We start from the raw sequence: 16,700 nt of genomic DNA on the forward strand, positions 1-16,700 counted from the left end.
TCCCAGTTAATGCCAACCACAGACATATGTCTGCTTCTAACTGGAGGTTTACACTTGAATATCAGTGGCAGTACTAGCTAGCTTTGTATTTTATCCAGGAATTTAACTGCAGCATCAGAAAGGAAGAGCAGGACTTTGTCCACCTTAGACATAAACAGCACTGCTAAGCTGTGTCCCCAAGGGACAGATGTCCTCCTGTTTGGGTTATAAGCATTCACTTGCCTGTGGTCTCTAGAGTTCTCTGGTATCCAGGTCTCTCTCTCTTTTCACATGGAAATACAGGTCTCCAACTCGCTGGGTCTAACCTTGTGGGTATGGCCCCACGCCCTGGCTTCATGTCAGGGCAGACCTGACTGTGCCTCAGTTCCTCCCTCCTCCATATGGTCCTAAGAAGGTCGCTGTAAGATCAGAGCCCCAAAGCATTCTGCACAGAGAGGTCAGAATTTAGTTATTAAAATCAGGTACGGTGGCTCCTTTTGGTGGGAATTAAACATGGCTTGTTCAAACTCACTGTGAGGGAATGGGGTTTGGCAGAGAACTGTCACACAAGGTTATTCAGCTGCTCTCCTACAGCGCTGATACATGCTGAATTTATCCAATGGCACTGCACAGAAACAGAAGGAAAAAATTGTTTTTAATTTTCAGACCCAATGTTTGTGGCTCGAGGTTCCACTCCTACTGCTGCCCCGGCTGGAAAACGCTGCCTGGAGGGAACCAGTGCATTGTCCGTGAGTATCGATTTTCCCATTAAGGGCACCAAGGGAACTATCTGCCGTGTGGGAAGGAATGTGAATGTCACACTTCAGCAGATGCCAGAACATTTCCTAATCCGCTGGGACAGGAGTGGCGATTGCTGGGAGTTCTCGTCTCTGCTACTCTTGATTAAAGCAGGGTGGTTGCAATTGGTCCCGTTTAGCGCGTGGCCTTTTATCTTCCGCCAAATTGCCACTGTGTTCCTTGTTGCTTGACAATTTGTGTGCCTGCTTTAGGAGATTAGCCTCAAAGGAAAGCTATGGGTGACTTCTGAGAAAGTTATTTTAGAGCTGCTTGTTTAGATGAAATAATTTAGTTAATTGCTAGAACAACAGCTAGATGCTGACATAGCAAACGTGATGTCATGAGACAGCGTCTACAAGCAGGAATTTGCATCTTTCTTTGAGTGGCCATCCAAAGCAGGATGCTGATTTAGATAAATCACACCTCTCTTTTGGCAGGTAGCTTTCCTATTTGGAGTAGAGCGTTATTGTGCTCTCAAGTGCTGATATACACCTATAAAATCCATTAAGGGTTTTGCATTTCTGTAGGGTAAAGGCATGAGCTATAGGGAGATGAAGGAGCCTGCCCTTTGGAGGATGCTCCCATGGGAAGTGAAAGTCAGCTCAGGAGTAAATCAATTAGATTCTCATTGGAGACAATAGGGGTAATTGTACCTGCATTTGATCATGATGCATACTGAAATGAAGTAAATATGTGGTGTCCTGGAGATATTAACCATAACCTGGACATACAAAATAGCAGACAGCGCTGTGGGATGCTTATATCTCCCAGTATTTTAGCTTTCTGAATAAATCCACACACGAGCACGCTTGGAATTGTATGTGAATGCCCTTTTCCAAAACTTCCTAAAAATAATTGACAGTGGGAGGTTTCAAGCTGAGGAAAACAATAGACTCCTCTAGCAGGATCTCCCACATAAAACAAGTCACATTTCAGAAGTAATTCCACCTTCAGAGTCTAAAACTCAGCCATCTTAGAGAGAAACGCCTCGTGTTTCCTAATATAGAGCTGTTGGGGACCTCAAATGTACAGAGCTGAGCCCAGAGCTGCAAATATTCTTCTCCCAAAGGAAATGGTGTCTATTGTGTTATATGAGTGATGGGGCCAGCTGATGTGTCCTTGCACACAGTGAGTAACCAGTGCTGGAGGATGGTGTTTTACTCACCAAGAAGGGCACTAAAGAGGTGTGATGACTCGAGAGTTAAATGCATCTGACTCCATCCCAGGTGATGGTTAAGACATGGAGTTCTGTGTCTTCTCCTTTCCCCATGAGAAGAGACAGGCAGACTCACAGAATCCTCCTCACCATCCCGTGGACAGTGGATGCCCCACCAAGGATACAAGGCTTGAGTTTCCCACTGGCTACAGCGAAGGGTTAAGGAGCTCACAGCCAAATAGCTGCGCAGTGGCATGCGGGGTTAGCGACATTTGGGGTTGTCTGCTGACTTTTCTCATAACTGTAAAACATGCCATCTGGGCTGGAGGTCCTCAGGGGACCACGCGTTGTAATTGTATTTATAAAACACACAGAGATGAGATACTTTCATGGGGCTCCAATAAAATCTGTGCTTACACAGGTGGAACAGTACTGCCAGCTATGCTCTTAGCTCCCATGGCACAGGAAGGGGAAGAGATTAGCAGGAGTCCCAGGCAAGGAAGGATGGGGTTTGATGTGAAGGCATCCTGCTGATGCATCTCTGGCTGACTCAGGCTCAGCCCCTCATTCAACAGGAGGGGCATCTCAGTTACAGCCAGTTTCCTTGATGCCAGATCATGGACTGCAAAATGTTTCATGGAAACACAAAACTTTTCAGGAAAAGAACAACCTGGTTCAGTGTGAATGTCACTTGTCTCTGCTGAGAAACATTTTTAGCAGGCAGAAGTAGTGAAATGTGCCTTCCCCATCCTCTGCTGCCAAAAAAGCAGTGTGGTAGCAGGACCAACCACAGTCTGTGATAAAAGATGATGTCTCCAGGAGCTCCCTGTGAACAAGTGGGTCCTTCCCACTGTTGCACTGCCCACACCAGGGTCCTCAAGAGGTGCCCCAGCTTCCTCCCCATGTTATTATTCTTAAAAGAGATGAATTCACACCTTTCAGCAGCCAAAAACACATCTGCATGGAGTTCACAGACTAGCGCATTGTGCTAATTGCTGTGTCCTTCTCTTCCTCCAGCAATTTGCAGGAATTCTTGTGGTGATGGATTTTGTTCACGGCCAAACATGTGTACGTGCTCCAATGGACAACTTTCTCCCAACTGTGGCTCAGCTGGAGGTAAGAGAACATTGCTGGTGATCTTCCTCCCTCCGGGGTAGTTATGTGCTCTCTTAAAAATTTCCTGGTCACAATGAAAGGAAATCTCTGAAATATTTTGTGTTTTGGCAGCCAGGTTCTAATCTGAATTGGGCAGTAGTTGTGAAATCTTTTGTTTCTTGTGGCGCTTTTATTTACGGGTCCTCCCTGCCCCTGATACCTGGAGAAAACTGGCAACCTGCTTGCAATTTCTGCTCCTTTGGTGGGAGAAATCCTACAGGATGCAGCTAAGAAACCACATCTCACAGCAGCAAATAGCGACACTGCTGCCAAAGAGTCCAGCCACCCCTGGCTGTTCTTTGAAGTGGAATTAAATCTGTCACTGCTTTTGTTAACCAAAAAAATATTTTTTTTTCCAATGGAAAAAATTATTAAGTTTTTCTTAGCCTGTGATTTGGATGTCAGGAAGAATTGCACAGCATTTTTAGCAAAGGGCAGTGACACGATGAAGTTGCTCACTGGCAGAGCTGGGAATGCAGAAACTGCATCACTGCTTTGTCTGCTTTGTTCTCCCATCTCAGACCTGCAGGACAAAAATCTGAGAAGCTCTGGGAAGAGGACTGGGTGGCTGAGGTTTGTGAAAAACAGAATGTGGGGGGCTCAGCAGTGTGACAGTCACACATCCAGAAAGCAATTCCCATATCCCTCTGGTAATCCCTGCAGGACGTAATCCCCCAGATCAGATCCTGCTTGCAACCACTCCATTACCCTGCAGCACATGGCTCTGCATGGAAAACACTCCAGCTTGAGTCTAAATCCAGATAGCTGATGGTCTTGTGTACTTTCTGGAAGGGAATTATTGCTTCAGTTGCTTCTAAAGCGAGTAGCAGGGTGTGAACAGGGGCTGGTCTGCCCTCCAGATCTCCAAATGTGGACAATGATGGTGGGTGACCCATACATGACGACACTACTCAGAAACACCAGCCAAAAAAAAATCCTGCAAGCAAAGGAACAGACATGTGGCATGGTGTTCTTAAGAAGGCTGATTTTGCTAGTGCCCTATGTAAAATGCAGAAATAAAAGGCTCCATAAAGTCCCATTTAAGGTCTCGGATGGCCATTGCTACAGCCAATCCAGAAATTTTATTTTCCATTATTACCCATCTGTAGGCAAGCTATTGTTAATAAAGTGACTTGCAGGCATCTGACTGAAGGCCAGACAACTAGCCCCCCCCAACCTCAAAACCACATTCAGGGTGTGACTCAAAGAAGGAAATTCCCAGAAATCTGATTCCAAAATGCCACGTTGTGCTCCAAACCCCGCAGATGTCCCCAGCAAGTGCTCAGCACCAGAGCCTGTGTGTGCGCTGCTCCGCAGACCTTCCCCTGCTTTGCTGAGAGGAAGGTGCTGGAGACACAAAAAGTTTCTGGAGTGAGGGTCCATATGTTAGCAATCAGGGAGGAATGCAAGGAATGCCGTAAGCACTATATACATTTGGGCACAGACCTGGCATTCCCCTGAGCCTGGGGTGGATTTCAACATGCACTCGGAGGAAGGGGGTAGGTTCCTCTGCAGGGGCTTCATCAAATCTGGCATTCATTGTGGGGATGTTTGGATCTGCATTTATCATGAATGCTTCAGGGGAGGTAAAGTAGACAAATTGTGCATTCCAGAGGCAATAAAAGCCCCTCTGCCTTGCTCTGTCATAACAAAAAGCTTAGTTTCCTACTTTGGGGAGTAAAGATATTTTAGGAGTAATTTGCAAGTGACTGTTTAGATAGTAGTAGTCAGTAAGCAGACAGAAAACCTGCCTGTAAACTCCACTACTGATGGCTGGCAAAACAGCTGCAGCCGCTGATCCTTTAAAATAAATTGTAGGACTAATCCAATCCAATCATGGGAAAAGTTAACTAGGGCGAGCTGTCATTCTCATTTTTCTAGAACTTTGGTCTCTGCTGCCTTGGAGAATCCTGACAAACAGTAACAGGCCTTTAAATTCTTGGTTGAAAGATGTTCTTCTGCACTCCAAATCTGCAGGGGGTTCTAACAGTGGAGCTAAGTCGGACGGTGGTGGGACATCAGGGCCTTTGGGATCATGGCAGAATAAAAGGGACGTGGTCTGTGCAGGTCCAGTAATAGTCTTTGCCAAATAGTTGGGAAGTTTCTGGATGAGCATCAGGGCTCTTCTTATGTCCAGACTCTGATCTCCCAAAATTTCTCAGCTTCACTAAACCTTACCCCCTCCTGAACGCCTTGGATGCGAGGCTCAGGCTGCTGTGTAGGGAAGAGCTCTGACAGATGGACAGCTCTGACAGACAGACACTTCCTAGCTACCTCTGTCTCTGGGCAGCTCTCCCAGCTTTGCTGTGTAATTGCTTTCCCAGGGCTGATTAATTGTAGCGAGGGGTGTAGGGTGAGCCTGTGCTGGAAACAAGGCCTTTTCCCAGAGACACTGGGCTCATGTCTGACAATCTGGGCAATGCTTTGAAGCCTCAAGCTTCGTTTCCTTAATGATTAAGCTTTCATCTAAATTTGGCGTGATCTCTGGCCGTAGAGCAATAGGAAGGATAGCAGACATCACGACTAATTCAAACCACACGAGCAACGCATGGATTAAATGTACAGCACATGTGCTGAGCAGTTTGAACACAAAGCTCCGAGACTTCCCATTCCGCTCCTCCTTCCTTTCAGGCTTCCTATAAAAAAGGCATCAACCATATAATTATCCCTGTTGGGCACTTGTGAGTCCTACTACCTTTGGGACAGACATTTCACTTGCACTGGCCCCAACTCTTCTCTGCTTGGAACTGGTGTTGCATGCACGGAGGAGACATAAGCTACAGCTGAGCAGCCACTCACACATGCACTCTCCAGCCCCACCTTCTTCAAGCTGCCAAGTCACGGGCCCTCCTCTCCCTGGCAGACACAAACTGTGGTGTACATGCTGAAAACCAGTTTTCACATAACTTGCTATAACCTCAGGCACTTGCAATTTGAGTTGTCACATCTTACAAAGGAAGAATGCGTTGTTCCAGGCGTTTCAGGAAAGAACGAAAGCTGTTTGACCTCTGTTTGTAACTCAATGTTTAGCAGTAAACCTCTTCTTTTTGGGCTTTTCTACTTTAATATCACATTCCTTAAACATTGCATAGTGATGAAACGGTCAAAGCCAAGACTGGCTTTGTGTCTACATCAGTACAAAACTTCCCGACTCTTATTTATTGCTTTTGTTTTCCTATGGTGCATTAGTCCCATTCAGCGTGTCATAATCTAGTGTGAAAGCTGAACTCTAATAGAGCAAGAAGAACAGATGATACGTGCTTTTTTCTTCAGATTTCTTAAAAAAACCCTGTTGTATTAAATGAGTCTCACCAATAAGGCCACATAGGAATCATAAAAGGAAGAGAAATATCTTAAAAGTTGATGGTTTTCCTCCACTGAAGAAATTCTATCCCACAAACATCTCATAGGTTTTTGAATACGAGGGCATTTTAAAGATTAGATAGGTCAGAATGTGAAAAGCAGGTTTTGAAATGGGAGCAGTAATCTAAAAGAATAATAAAAAGGGTATGAAAATATTTGATAAGTGTAGTATCCTAAAAGAAAGAGTTGTTTGAATGAGAGAGTTATCAAAGAAAGGGAGATATGAGGAAATATGCCTTTACCCTTAGTGGTGTGAGCTATGGCAGGATGTCCTTTAGAATGGACAAAGCTGTAGATGTTTATTTGGGTAGATCCATTAATCTGTAAAATGATGACTGCCTTTGGCTTCTGTGGAACGAGGTCTATTTATATTACTCTCAAAACTGTTTGCCATAAGAGAACAACAATACCTTGCCCTGCGCGAGATGGACTCGAAGGATCACGTCCCCTAAATTGCTCCTGGTTTCACACTGCCCGTCGTGTTCGTGGCTTGCCCCTACCTGAACCAGGTACGGGAACAGTGAAGATGTCTTGTCTCTAGGGAATGAAGAACAGACCACAGTATTTATTTTTGTAAGCAACTCGGGGGTAATTATACCTCAGTAACAATGAAAGCCTTTAACTACACCATGGGCTCATATCCTACCATGGGACATCAGCAGTTGTTTAACGTGAAGGAACTGGACACTTAACATCACCCTTCGACTCTGCAGGAGACAAGAAAAGCTTAAGAACATCAATTGAGATTTTGAACATCTGTGACATGCAAGGTGTTCACCTCCTGTCACAGAAAATCTGTTGCGATGTCGTGTAATATTTTCCTGCTCTTCTCCACAGTCCAAACCTGCAATGTGAGATGCATGAATGGTGGGAGCTGCAACGAGGAGTCCTGCCTCTGCCAGAAGGGCTATACTGGAACGTACTGTGGGCAGCGTAAGTACCTGCAGCACCTGCTGTACGCACAGTGAGCTGAAGGGCAAGGCCAGGGTCCTGCAGCCTCGTGACTAGAGAGGTCACCTTGCACACACTGGTGTGCTCTTTGATGTCACCACTGTGTTCTCCTCTCCATTGAAATCTCAGCCCGCCCTCCTTAGGGGGTATATCTATATATAGATCTATACCTATAGATATATTAGATATCATTTCACTGTAAATATATAAAAAATATATATACAAATAGGTATATATATTAGATATCGTTTATCTGTAAATAGTTTTAGATAAACAGCATATTCTTTGGGAGCGGACTTTTTGTGGGAAACCTTCATTTTAGCTCAAATAAAATCTTCTTTCAATTAGAAGAAGAAAAACTAAAAAAACACCTCAACCAAAACCAACATTTTTTGATTATAAATTATGCCTGGTTACATTTTGGGAGGCTCAAATTTTAGTTCTGTTTATTTTACATCACTGATATTCTATAGGGAAACCTCAATCTATTAATTGAAAGAAATTTTACAATATTTTATGACTCGGTTTTCTGTTTTGTCAAAGCACCTATAAATTTCATAGGGAGAAATTTAATTTTCCCCCCTAGTTTTCTTATGAAATATATTTAGCACTTTTAAATCATTGCTCATGCACATTGGAGAATTAACAATCAAACAAATGAGGTGTCATCTTTAAGAAGTGTCTAGTAAGCAAATATGTGCAATAGTTTTGGAAGAATCTCTGATCAAATGGAACTTCCCAGGCAAATTTCAAATCCCTGTTTTGATGGGAGAATCACTAAAGTTCTCAGTGAAGTCTACGAGAAATTTTTTAAAGATGGGCCAAACACCATATTTCCCCTCAACTTATCCTCAGCTCTGACTGATTCATTTTTTGCTGAAACTTTCCAAAAAGTTCAACTAAAGGCAGACACACCATATGGAAAATTTCATTCTGAACAGCTAAAGCTCGGGAAAATTATAAGTAACAGCAAACCAGGGCTTATAGTGGAACGTGCTAGGCAACCTTAATTATGTGCTGCTACCAGCTCCACCTATAATATCCTCAGTCGAGTTTTCATAATGGTTCAGATATTGGCAAGACATCACTGAGAGGGTGGGGAACAATGGAGAGTCCCACTGGCAGCGTCCCAGCAGAGCAGATTTCGGCTTCCTCGGCTCCAAGATGGGTGTAGCCTTTGAAGGCTGTGAAATGCAGCGGTACCTGGCCTCTCTGCAGCTCAGAGCTTGGCATGAGACCACTGAGGTATCGTACAAGATGGTGTGGACCTCACCTTTCATGAGATTGTATTCTTCTCATCTTCAGTGTGCTGGTAGTTTGGGGCAACTGAGTAGCTCAGAGTGAAGCTCTGTGTAGGAACTTTAGGAGGTACCATAAGAGTACGCCTCTCATTAGTCATTACAGCTGCTGAGATTTTAATAGGTCAATGGCATCTGTCACAATCAGCAGTTGCTCATGTCCTGTGCAGAAGTGTTCCTACACCCTGTTCAATCAGCTTAGCCTCAGCACAGGACCTAACCAGCAACCTACTTTTGACTTCAGTCCTAGACTATTGACTGCAGGATTTCAGCTAAGGGCAGCAGGTCTGATTTTAAGTCAGTGAACACCCGTGTGCTGATCATAGAACCACAGACTGGTTTGGGTTGGAAGGGACCTTAAAGATCATCTAGTTCCAACCCTCCTGCCCCAAGCAGGGACACCTTCCTATCAGGTTGCTCAAAGCCCCATCCAACCTGGCCTTGCTTATACAAGCATCTGCAAAAGCAGATGTCCAGGGCCAGATGATCAGACTGGTTCTTCTTTGCTTTGGGTATGTGGGATTAAATGGCTGACTAGTCTCCTCTCCTCACATTTCATTGCTGTCATAAGTTAAATATTTGCCTTTATGCAGTTTCTCATTTGTATCAGTTCTTCTTGACCTTGACATTTAAATCCCAATGCTGACCTCAATGAACTGAGATTCCAGAGCGCAGGAAATCCTCTCAAGTGAAGTAAGAGTTTATTGCCTTTTTATAAATGGGTTCATTCATAAACAGGAAGTAATTTTCCAGAAAAAAAAAATATCGGGCTTTTCTCTATATGTTCACTGCGTGGAGGAGACTCCTGATGGGTGAACAACACAAAGTAGGTGATATTCCAAGTCCTGCCAGCAGCACACATCTCACACTGTGGTTTCACTAGGAGTAGAAATCACTAATTTCTTTTTCTGTTTCAAAATAGCTGTCTGTGAAAACGGCTGTCAGAATGGAGGTCGGTGCATTGGACCAAACCGTTGTGCTTGTGTCTATGGATTCACTGGTCCCCAGTGCGAGAGAGGTAAGGAGCTGATTTTCATGGTATTATCACTGACAGAGCGTAGGATCAGGAGCTGTATATTTAAGCGTGTGTATTAAGGATACTCAATTTTATGTGAATTTACGTCTCACTGCAGCTCTTGCGGAGGAGTGATGTCGAAGGAGTTAGGGACCACCCGCAGTTAGGGACCACGTGCACAAAGCTGGTTTAGGGGCTTGGCCAGCTCGCACATGAGCTCAGTCAGACGCGCGTAGACGGCAGTTCACCGGGCGAGCACTCAGCTCCCCTATCAAGTAAGACCATTTCTGCAGCCTCCTGCCTCTCCCACTATATAGAATCAAACTCCTGCAGCAACTTGATTAATTCCCTGAATTTAACCCATGCTATGTGCTCTTGTGGGTGAAGGAGGTCAATACCACGTACCATCAAAAATTAAACGTAATGATGACACCAACGCTAACAGCCAATAATTTTCAACTGAACATGGACCTGAAACCCCAAAAGTCAATATTCCAACCTCTGCAAAATTATTTTTATAGTTTAGTACTATATTTATTTGAAAAATCTTGAAAATTATGACCAGAACGTAAAGTTTTCTGTGAAAGAACCTTATTTTAGTAAAAACTTTTCCAAGGGAAACATAAGCCAACTCTGGTTTATTGTAAACCTCAGGCAGTTCAATGCCAGCTGCTCATCCAGTATGAATCGAAACAGCTCCACTAAGAACCACAGTTTTGACCAGCTAAGAACATGGTTCTTAGTGACCTGTGGCTTTGCTGTATTTCACCCAGGCAGCATGTGCTGAGTGGCTGGATCAGATTTACATTTGGGCAGTGTGGGTAGGACTGAGGTTTTGGCCGAGAGACGAAATTTCTCCCTTTCCTGTTGGCTTAGATGCACATCTCACGACACTGCTCTGATATGATTTTTGGCAAGGGTCAGAGTGGCACGGAGCAGAAATGAAACCGAACCGTGAAGCCAATGTGCAAACTCCCAGGATTAAGATCAAAGCACCCTGGAAATATTCTGCTTTTCTAGCCTCTCATTTTCCCGAGGTTGGGCTAATTCTGTTTAACTCCATGTCCAAGGATTGGACTGTTCTTGCCTTTAATGTTTTCTTCCAAGTTGGGGATTCTTGGCAATGTGATTTAGAGGGTGAGATAGAAATAACAGTTGGTTTCCGGTAGCCCAGTCATCAGTCAGCCCCGCTTGAACAGCGGCCAGCAGAAATACGCAGGACTCAACAGAGTCGTGCGATGTTCCCTGGGCTGCAAAAGTATCTACTGGACCTAACGGTGCAGGTGCCCCGTAAAAGGCCTCTGCTGTGGTTTGAGCCTCGTATTTATTGGATACAGGGAAGGGAAAGCTCTTTAAAAGCCTCCACACGCATTTACTGAAGTAACCTTTCATTGTTCCAGTCTCCTTCTTCATACCCTCCTGCAAACCCAGACAGCGGTGGAGCACTGCAGTTATAGAGTCTTTAAGCCCTCTCCTTGCCTTTTTCTAACATATATATGCACATATGCATTGTTTTACTTAGGCTGTTATCATAATACCTTTTCCTTTCTCTTTTGAAGGCTCTACCTTGTGAGATTTCTTCCCCTGAAACCCTAAACTCGAGCTCCAGAACTGTGTCTGGAGAGCTGCTTTCTTTTTTTCTAGCTCACGAGTATCTGAAATATTGAGATTCATAAATCGATACGGGCATTGGCTGCGTTTGAAAAGAAAGCTGGAAATTTCTTAAAGAAACTTCTGGATACAGCAATGCCAGAAAGGACTGAAAAATCCAACTGTCCTGACTCTGTGTGCGTAGTAGTGGAGGGAGTAGGAGAGAGGATGGAAGAGGCAGGGAAGGAAGGGGTCTGAGCAGGGGCAGACTTTGGAGACATCTTGTAATGTATAAAATTCTTTAAATAAAGAGAGCATTTTTACAAAGCCTTTAGAGATTTGGTTTAGTCCAGACTTGTACTAAGAGACAAAACAAGCTCTCCAGCTGTGTATACACAGGTCTTCCTTGCCAAGACAAACAGAGCGCTCGCTTTGCTAAAAGATGTTAAAAGTTGCACTTTTCCAAGAGGCTCCTGGCTGGGCTGTCTGGGAGTTTGCAGCCAGGTGAGGTGTTTGGAACTGACCTACCGAGAATAATTAGCACGACAGTGAAGAACTTAACCCTTCCAAAGAGAAAATGAATTCCTGCTCCATCACTAAGCCTCTTAAGATGAAGTCCTTAAGCATCAGACTTACTGGAGACATGACCACAGTTGAATTTCTGTTCAGTTTCTCCATTTAAAGCAGCCGTGGTGTTTGACATGTTTACAAGGATCCTTGGGAGCCTCCAGTAACAGGAGACTCAAGTAGCAGGCTTGGAGGCAGCACGGATCATCTGTAGCTCTCAGTGTAGTTCTGAGTCTTGCTTCTTAAGATGTTTTTGAAGAAAGATTAATTCAAAGCAGAGCCTGAAACCCACTGGCTTCATATCCTGTGAAGACAGGCTGAGAGAGTTGGGGCTGTTCAGCCTGGGGAAGAGAAGGCTCCGGGGAGACCTTCTAGCACCTTCCAGCACCTGAAGGGGCTACAGGAAAGCGGGAGAGGGACTTTTGACAAGGGCATGGAGTGACAGGACGAGGGGGAATGGTTTTAAACTGAAAGAGGGGAGATTGAGATGAGATATTGGGAAGAAATTGTTGTCTGTGAGGGTGGTGAGACCCTGGCCCAGGTTGCCCAGAGAAGCTGTGGCTGCCCCCTCCCTGGCAGTGTTCAAGGCCAGGTTGGATGGGGCTTGGAGCAACCTGGTCTGGTGGAAGGTGTCCTTGCCTGTGGCAGTGGGGTTGGAACTAGATGGTCTTTAAGGTCCCTTCCAACCCAAACCAGTCTGTGATTCTAGGATAATGTGATACGTACAGTCACCTCCCTCAGTTCTGTGCTGTGAGAGATCTGCTGATAGGAACCATCTGGGTTGGCAGGTCAGACCACACTCAGCCTGCTGAAGAGGGGACATGTAGGATACATCTCTCCATCTCTCCCAGCCCCGTCACTGACATGGGGCAGTTGGTTTGAATCATAGCTGGATAACGTAGACATTTTATGTTCTGAGCACAGGACAAAGCAGTATGAGCTCTGCTGCTCCATCCTGAGTCTGACCCACTGCTTGTGCTTGTTTGGGCAGCTCGTTACATTATTTTGAATTTCTTTTGCTGTAATTGTAGAAAGAGATAATTCTAGTTTTAAACTGTAATAAACTGAGTTCCTTCTGCTGCTGCACGCTCAACAAGCTGCGTGTTCAACAGCTTAGGGCGCCAGTAAGAGGCCGCTTTGTAATGGAAGCAATCTAACTACCTTCACACTTCATTCAGGAAATACTCCACTTCAGAGGTAAATACCTTAATAGCTGGGTACTCAGAGAACCTTCGCATCATTTCCTCCCCCTCCTTGACATCTTCAGGGATGAAGAATTAGTGAATATATTGTATAACCCCAGCAGCCTTCGGTAACGTGATCTCACATTACATCAGTGTCGGAGGAAAAGCTGCAGTACAGAAAAAATGAATCTGTGGGAAGAGAGGCCAATTTTTTTTTAATAGTTTTACAGAAAAATGAAACATTTTGATGTCATGTCTCTGATTTCACCCTTCTTCAAGTAGGAAAAAAATTGTTGTAAAAAGTGACAACATTTGACTCAGGTGATGGTGTGGAAGCTCCTCTTGTGTTCCAAGGATGAGGTTTAATTTGGGTGTTTTTCCTACCCACATGCTGAAGTCTTCACTGTGGATGCCAGTTGCTACCTCTCATGAAAGAACATCTCCTTTTACTTTGGAAAAACATGTTTTTTAGAGTAACATTCTTGATCTTTGTGAAGACTGTCTGTGGTTCCTATGATCTGTCTGGTTCAGAAGGCCCTTGCTAGGTCTGCATGTCCTCTTCCAAACGTTTAACCGACAAACTCTTGGGGCGGTGTTCTTTAGTGCAAACACTTCTGGGCTGAGCTGAAAGCCAGCTGTGCTCTTGAAGCCTTGCCTAGTTGTTCCCAAGTCCCGTATCCCATGAAGAGCCTTGGAAGGGATTGTGTCCATGTTCATGGAAATTCAGTGATATCTGGGATAACTCAGAAAGGTCTTTAACCTCAGCCTTTGCTTTTCAGAGGAAATTCATTAGTTTGAGCTGCCTGGTAGAATTTTTGTTCTGGGGATAAATGTCAGGTTGGCAAAAATACCTTCTCCATACAAGCTATGGCTGTGCCTAAGGTCCATGTGTGTTGTGAAACTGAGCCCCCGTCCAGCTGCTCTCCTGAAAGAAGAACAACACACAGCAACAATCCCAGAGGAATGGAGAGATCCCAGAAACATGGACCGGGATGTGAATCCTGAGACCAAACTGAAATTCACTTTGCCTGGGCCTCTCCTGAGATGCAAGGCAGTTCCAGGGTGTCATGAACTCTTATTCATTTCTTAGGTTTCAGTTCTCTGGGGTAGGAAAAAGACAAGGGAAGGCCCTGGCTACGGTGGCTCCTTTCTGTCATGCCCACTCAAAGCTGTCTGAGTGGTGTGAGTAAAGTACGCAGCGGAGACCCGAGTTTGCCTGACACTCAGCAAGCCCTTCTTCCTATCAATTCCAGTTTAAGCTTGAACTTACTTCAACCAAAAATCTTACAGAGGAATGCTATTGGCAGTGGTTAAGATTTTTTTTTTCCCCAGATGAGCTTTTTAATAAAAGACTATGTTTACAAAGAGATTTCTCATCCTCGTTAGAAACCAGGCGTTCAGCTGATTTTTCCTAGTGCTCTGCTAACCCAGATGTTAAGACATAAAGCAGAACTTGTAGCTGAGAGATGTCATGGCGTTCCTTCTTGTCAGCCTGCCTCCAAAGATGAGGCTTAAGGTCTCATTTCTCTACGTTGTGGTAGAAAAAGCATTTTGATAATCAACTGTTGTCCGAAGAGCTCTGACATCTACCGCTATAACTTGCCTGCATTTATGCAGAAAGGTCTGGCAGAAATTTTACCATGAGTGGAGTTCAACTCTGTACTCAGTTGTAGGTTGCCACTTTCCTCCTGCAGACAGGTTTACTTGATAAAATAATTATGGTTCTGTGAAACCACATTTCCCTCTGATCTCCGTAGAAAGCCAGTCATAGTCTGCTGGGAGTACTGGTGGGACATAGACACATCCTGCACATATAATTTTCCTGTATGCCCATGGGCTTTATGGTACAATCTTTAATGAGACAATCACAGACTACTTTTCCCCTGCCAGAGGGTGAACAGCACTCCCAAAGCACAGCTATTTCATACCTTTGTTTGCTGCTTGGTGTTCAGCATGTGGCTCAGAGGCCAGTTCACTGCGCACAATGGGAACCGCCAGCCTCTGGAATCAGAATTAATTTCTTCCAGAGACCTTCACAGAAACAGCATTCCCAAGATTTATCTGGGAATAAATCTGATAGGAATGTTTTGACTGGAATTTTCCTAAACTGCTTATCCTGGGTACAAACCTATTTCAACCTGAATAGGTAAAATTTGGCAAAGGTACAAATAGCAAAGAGGATCTTTGTGAAGAGATGCATGAATTGACCTTGTCCAAAGGCATTGCCCCTAAGGAACACAGGAGCATCTGAGTCGGCTGTAGCATCAACGGACAGATGAAGATGACCGCAGCTCATGCACAGTAGCATTAATACAAACTGGCAAGACCTGTAAAGCCAACCACGTTGTTTGGAAGTCCTTGCTCAGTAGTGTCCTTGCCATCACCTCCTCCAAGCTGATTGTCCCAGAAGGAAGGTAGGCAAAGTCCACAACCCTCTGCCCAAAAATGCTTCCCCACCTGGCAGACACAAATTTCTCCTTCCCTTAGTCCTAGCAGGAACACACAATCAGCTGTCAAGGAGGAATCCCCCCATATTTAGTCACAGCTAAGACCAGCACAGCCACCTTCTCCATATACTCTTCCCCCTGATATCCTGGAGCCTGCCCATATCCATGATCTCTGCCAAAGGTGTCTGAGAGGTGCAAGGCTTCCCCCTGGGGCAGGTGTGTGTGTGGGGAAGAGTCTGGAGCTACCAAACCCCTGTGCCACCCCCAGCACCTCCATTCCTGCACCTCCATCTCTGCACTAACTGACCAGGCAGTGATTCAATAGCCCACAGCATTCTGACCCCATGGTCTTTTCCAGGACGGAGGGGACAGTGTGGTGGTGCCAGCCCCCTCCTCCAACCCTCCCAGGCATTTCTACAACTGCTGGCCCCATGTTGCCGTGTGTGTGCTTTGTGCTTCAGATGCTGCTGGAGCAGAGAGCCCTTGGAGGAGGGTTGTGTGTGGAGCTCTATCTCAGGTTTCATCAGGCTAAGACTTTGACAGGAAACTGTAAAAATAGGACAGGAAAACTTAAAAAAGTTCTCCCTTTACTATTTCCTTTGAATATGTTTTTTCAGCACTTGGAATGTCTGGCCTTATAAAGTGCCCCAGCCAGCTTTTTCTTTTCTGCAAAAGTCCAAACAGTTAAACATGAGGAATGCGGCTGTGTTTGTATGAGGTAAGGAAATGACTAGGTGGAGAAAGTATTCCATGAGAAAGGAGCCCTTTTTGGAGACCCTCGCGCTGTTCTCCGTGCAGCCACCATCCCCTCCTCCCACCAAAGCTGTCACGTATCGAAGCAGCCTGAGAGCCTTAGCAGATATTTCGAGTTGCGTTGCGTGCCGAGACCTACGATCGAGGGTGTAAAATCTCTGCGTTCACATTTAGTGCGACAGAAACAACTGCGGGATTTTTGGTTGGCTCCTTTCAGGTTCGTTGTTCAGCTGGTGGCTTTTGGATGCTGTCCCCGTCCGCACATTCATGGTCCATCTATGAGTAGGGCATGAATTGCTCCATTAGGCATTTAATTCATAAATGATCAGCTCTCCCGGCAGGTCCCAGAGGTCACGGCCAGCCTTCTCCATGGGCTCTCTAGGGAACACCTCCATCACAGGCAGCCAGAGTTGGGTGGGAAGCTTTCTGGGTAGAAGTTTGCAG

General features: G+C 45.1%; 1 protein-coding gene across 1 annotated transcript in view; it reads left to right on the top strand.

Moving 5' to 3' along the window:
• Positions 1-16,700, top strand: part of LOC137674743 (fibrillin-2-like) — a 99,270-nt gene that overhangs the window by 13,675 nt on the left and 68,895 nt on the right. Inside the window, exons 2-5 of the mRNA XM_068420418.1 lie at positions 646-728; positions 2,951-3,049; positions 7,289-7,384; positions 9,623-9,718. Coding sequence (XP_068276519.1) covers positions 646-728; positions 2,951-3,049; positions 7,289-7,384; positions 9,623-9,718 — 374 coding nt within the window. The remainder of the gene's footprint in view (positions 1-645; positions 729-2,950; positions 3,050-7,288; positions 7,385-9,622; positions 9,719-16,700) is intronic.

The sequence above is a fragment of the Nyctibius grandis genome, chromosome 31, assembly GCF_013368605.1.
Source record: "Nyctibius grandis isolate bNycGra1 chromosome 31, bNycGra1.pri, whole genome shotgun sequence".
Taxonomy (NCBI): Eukaryota; Metazoa; Chordata; class Aves; order Nyctibiiformes; family Nyctibiidae; genus Nyctibius; species Nyctibius grandis.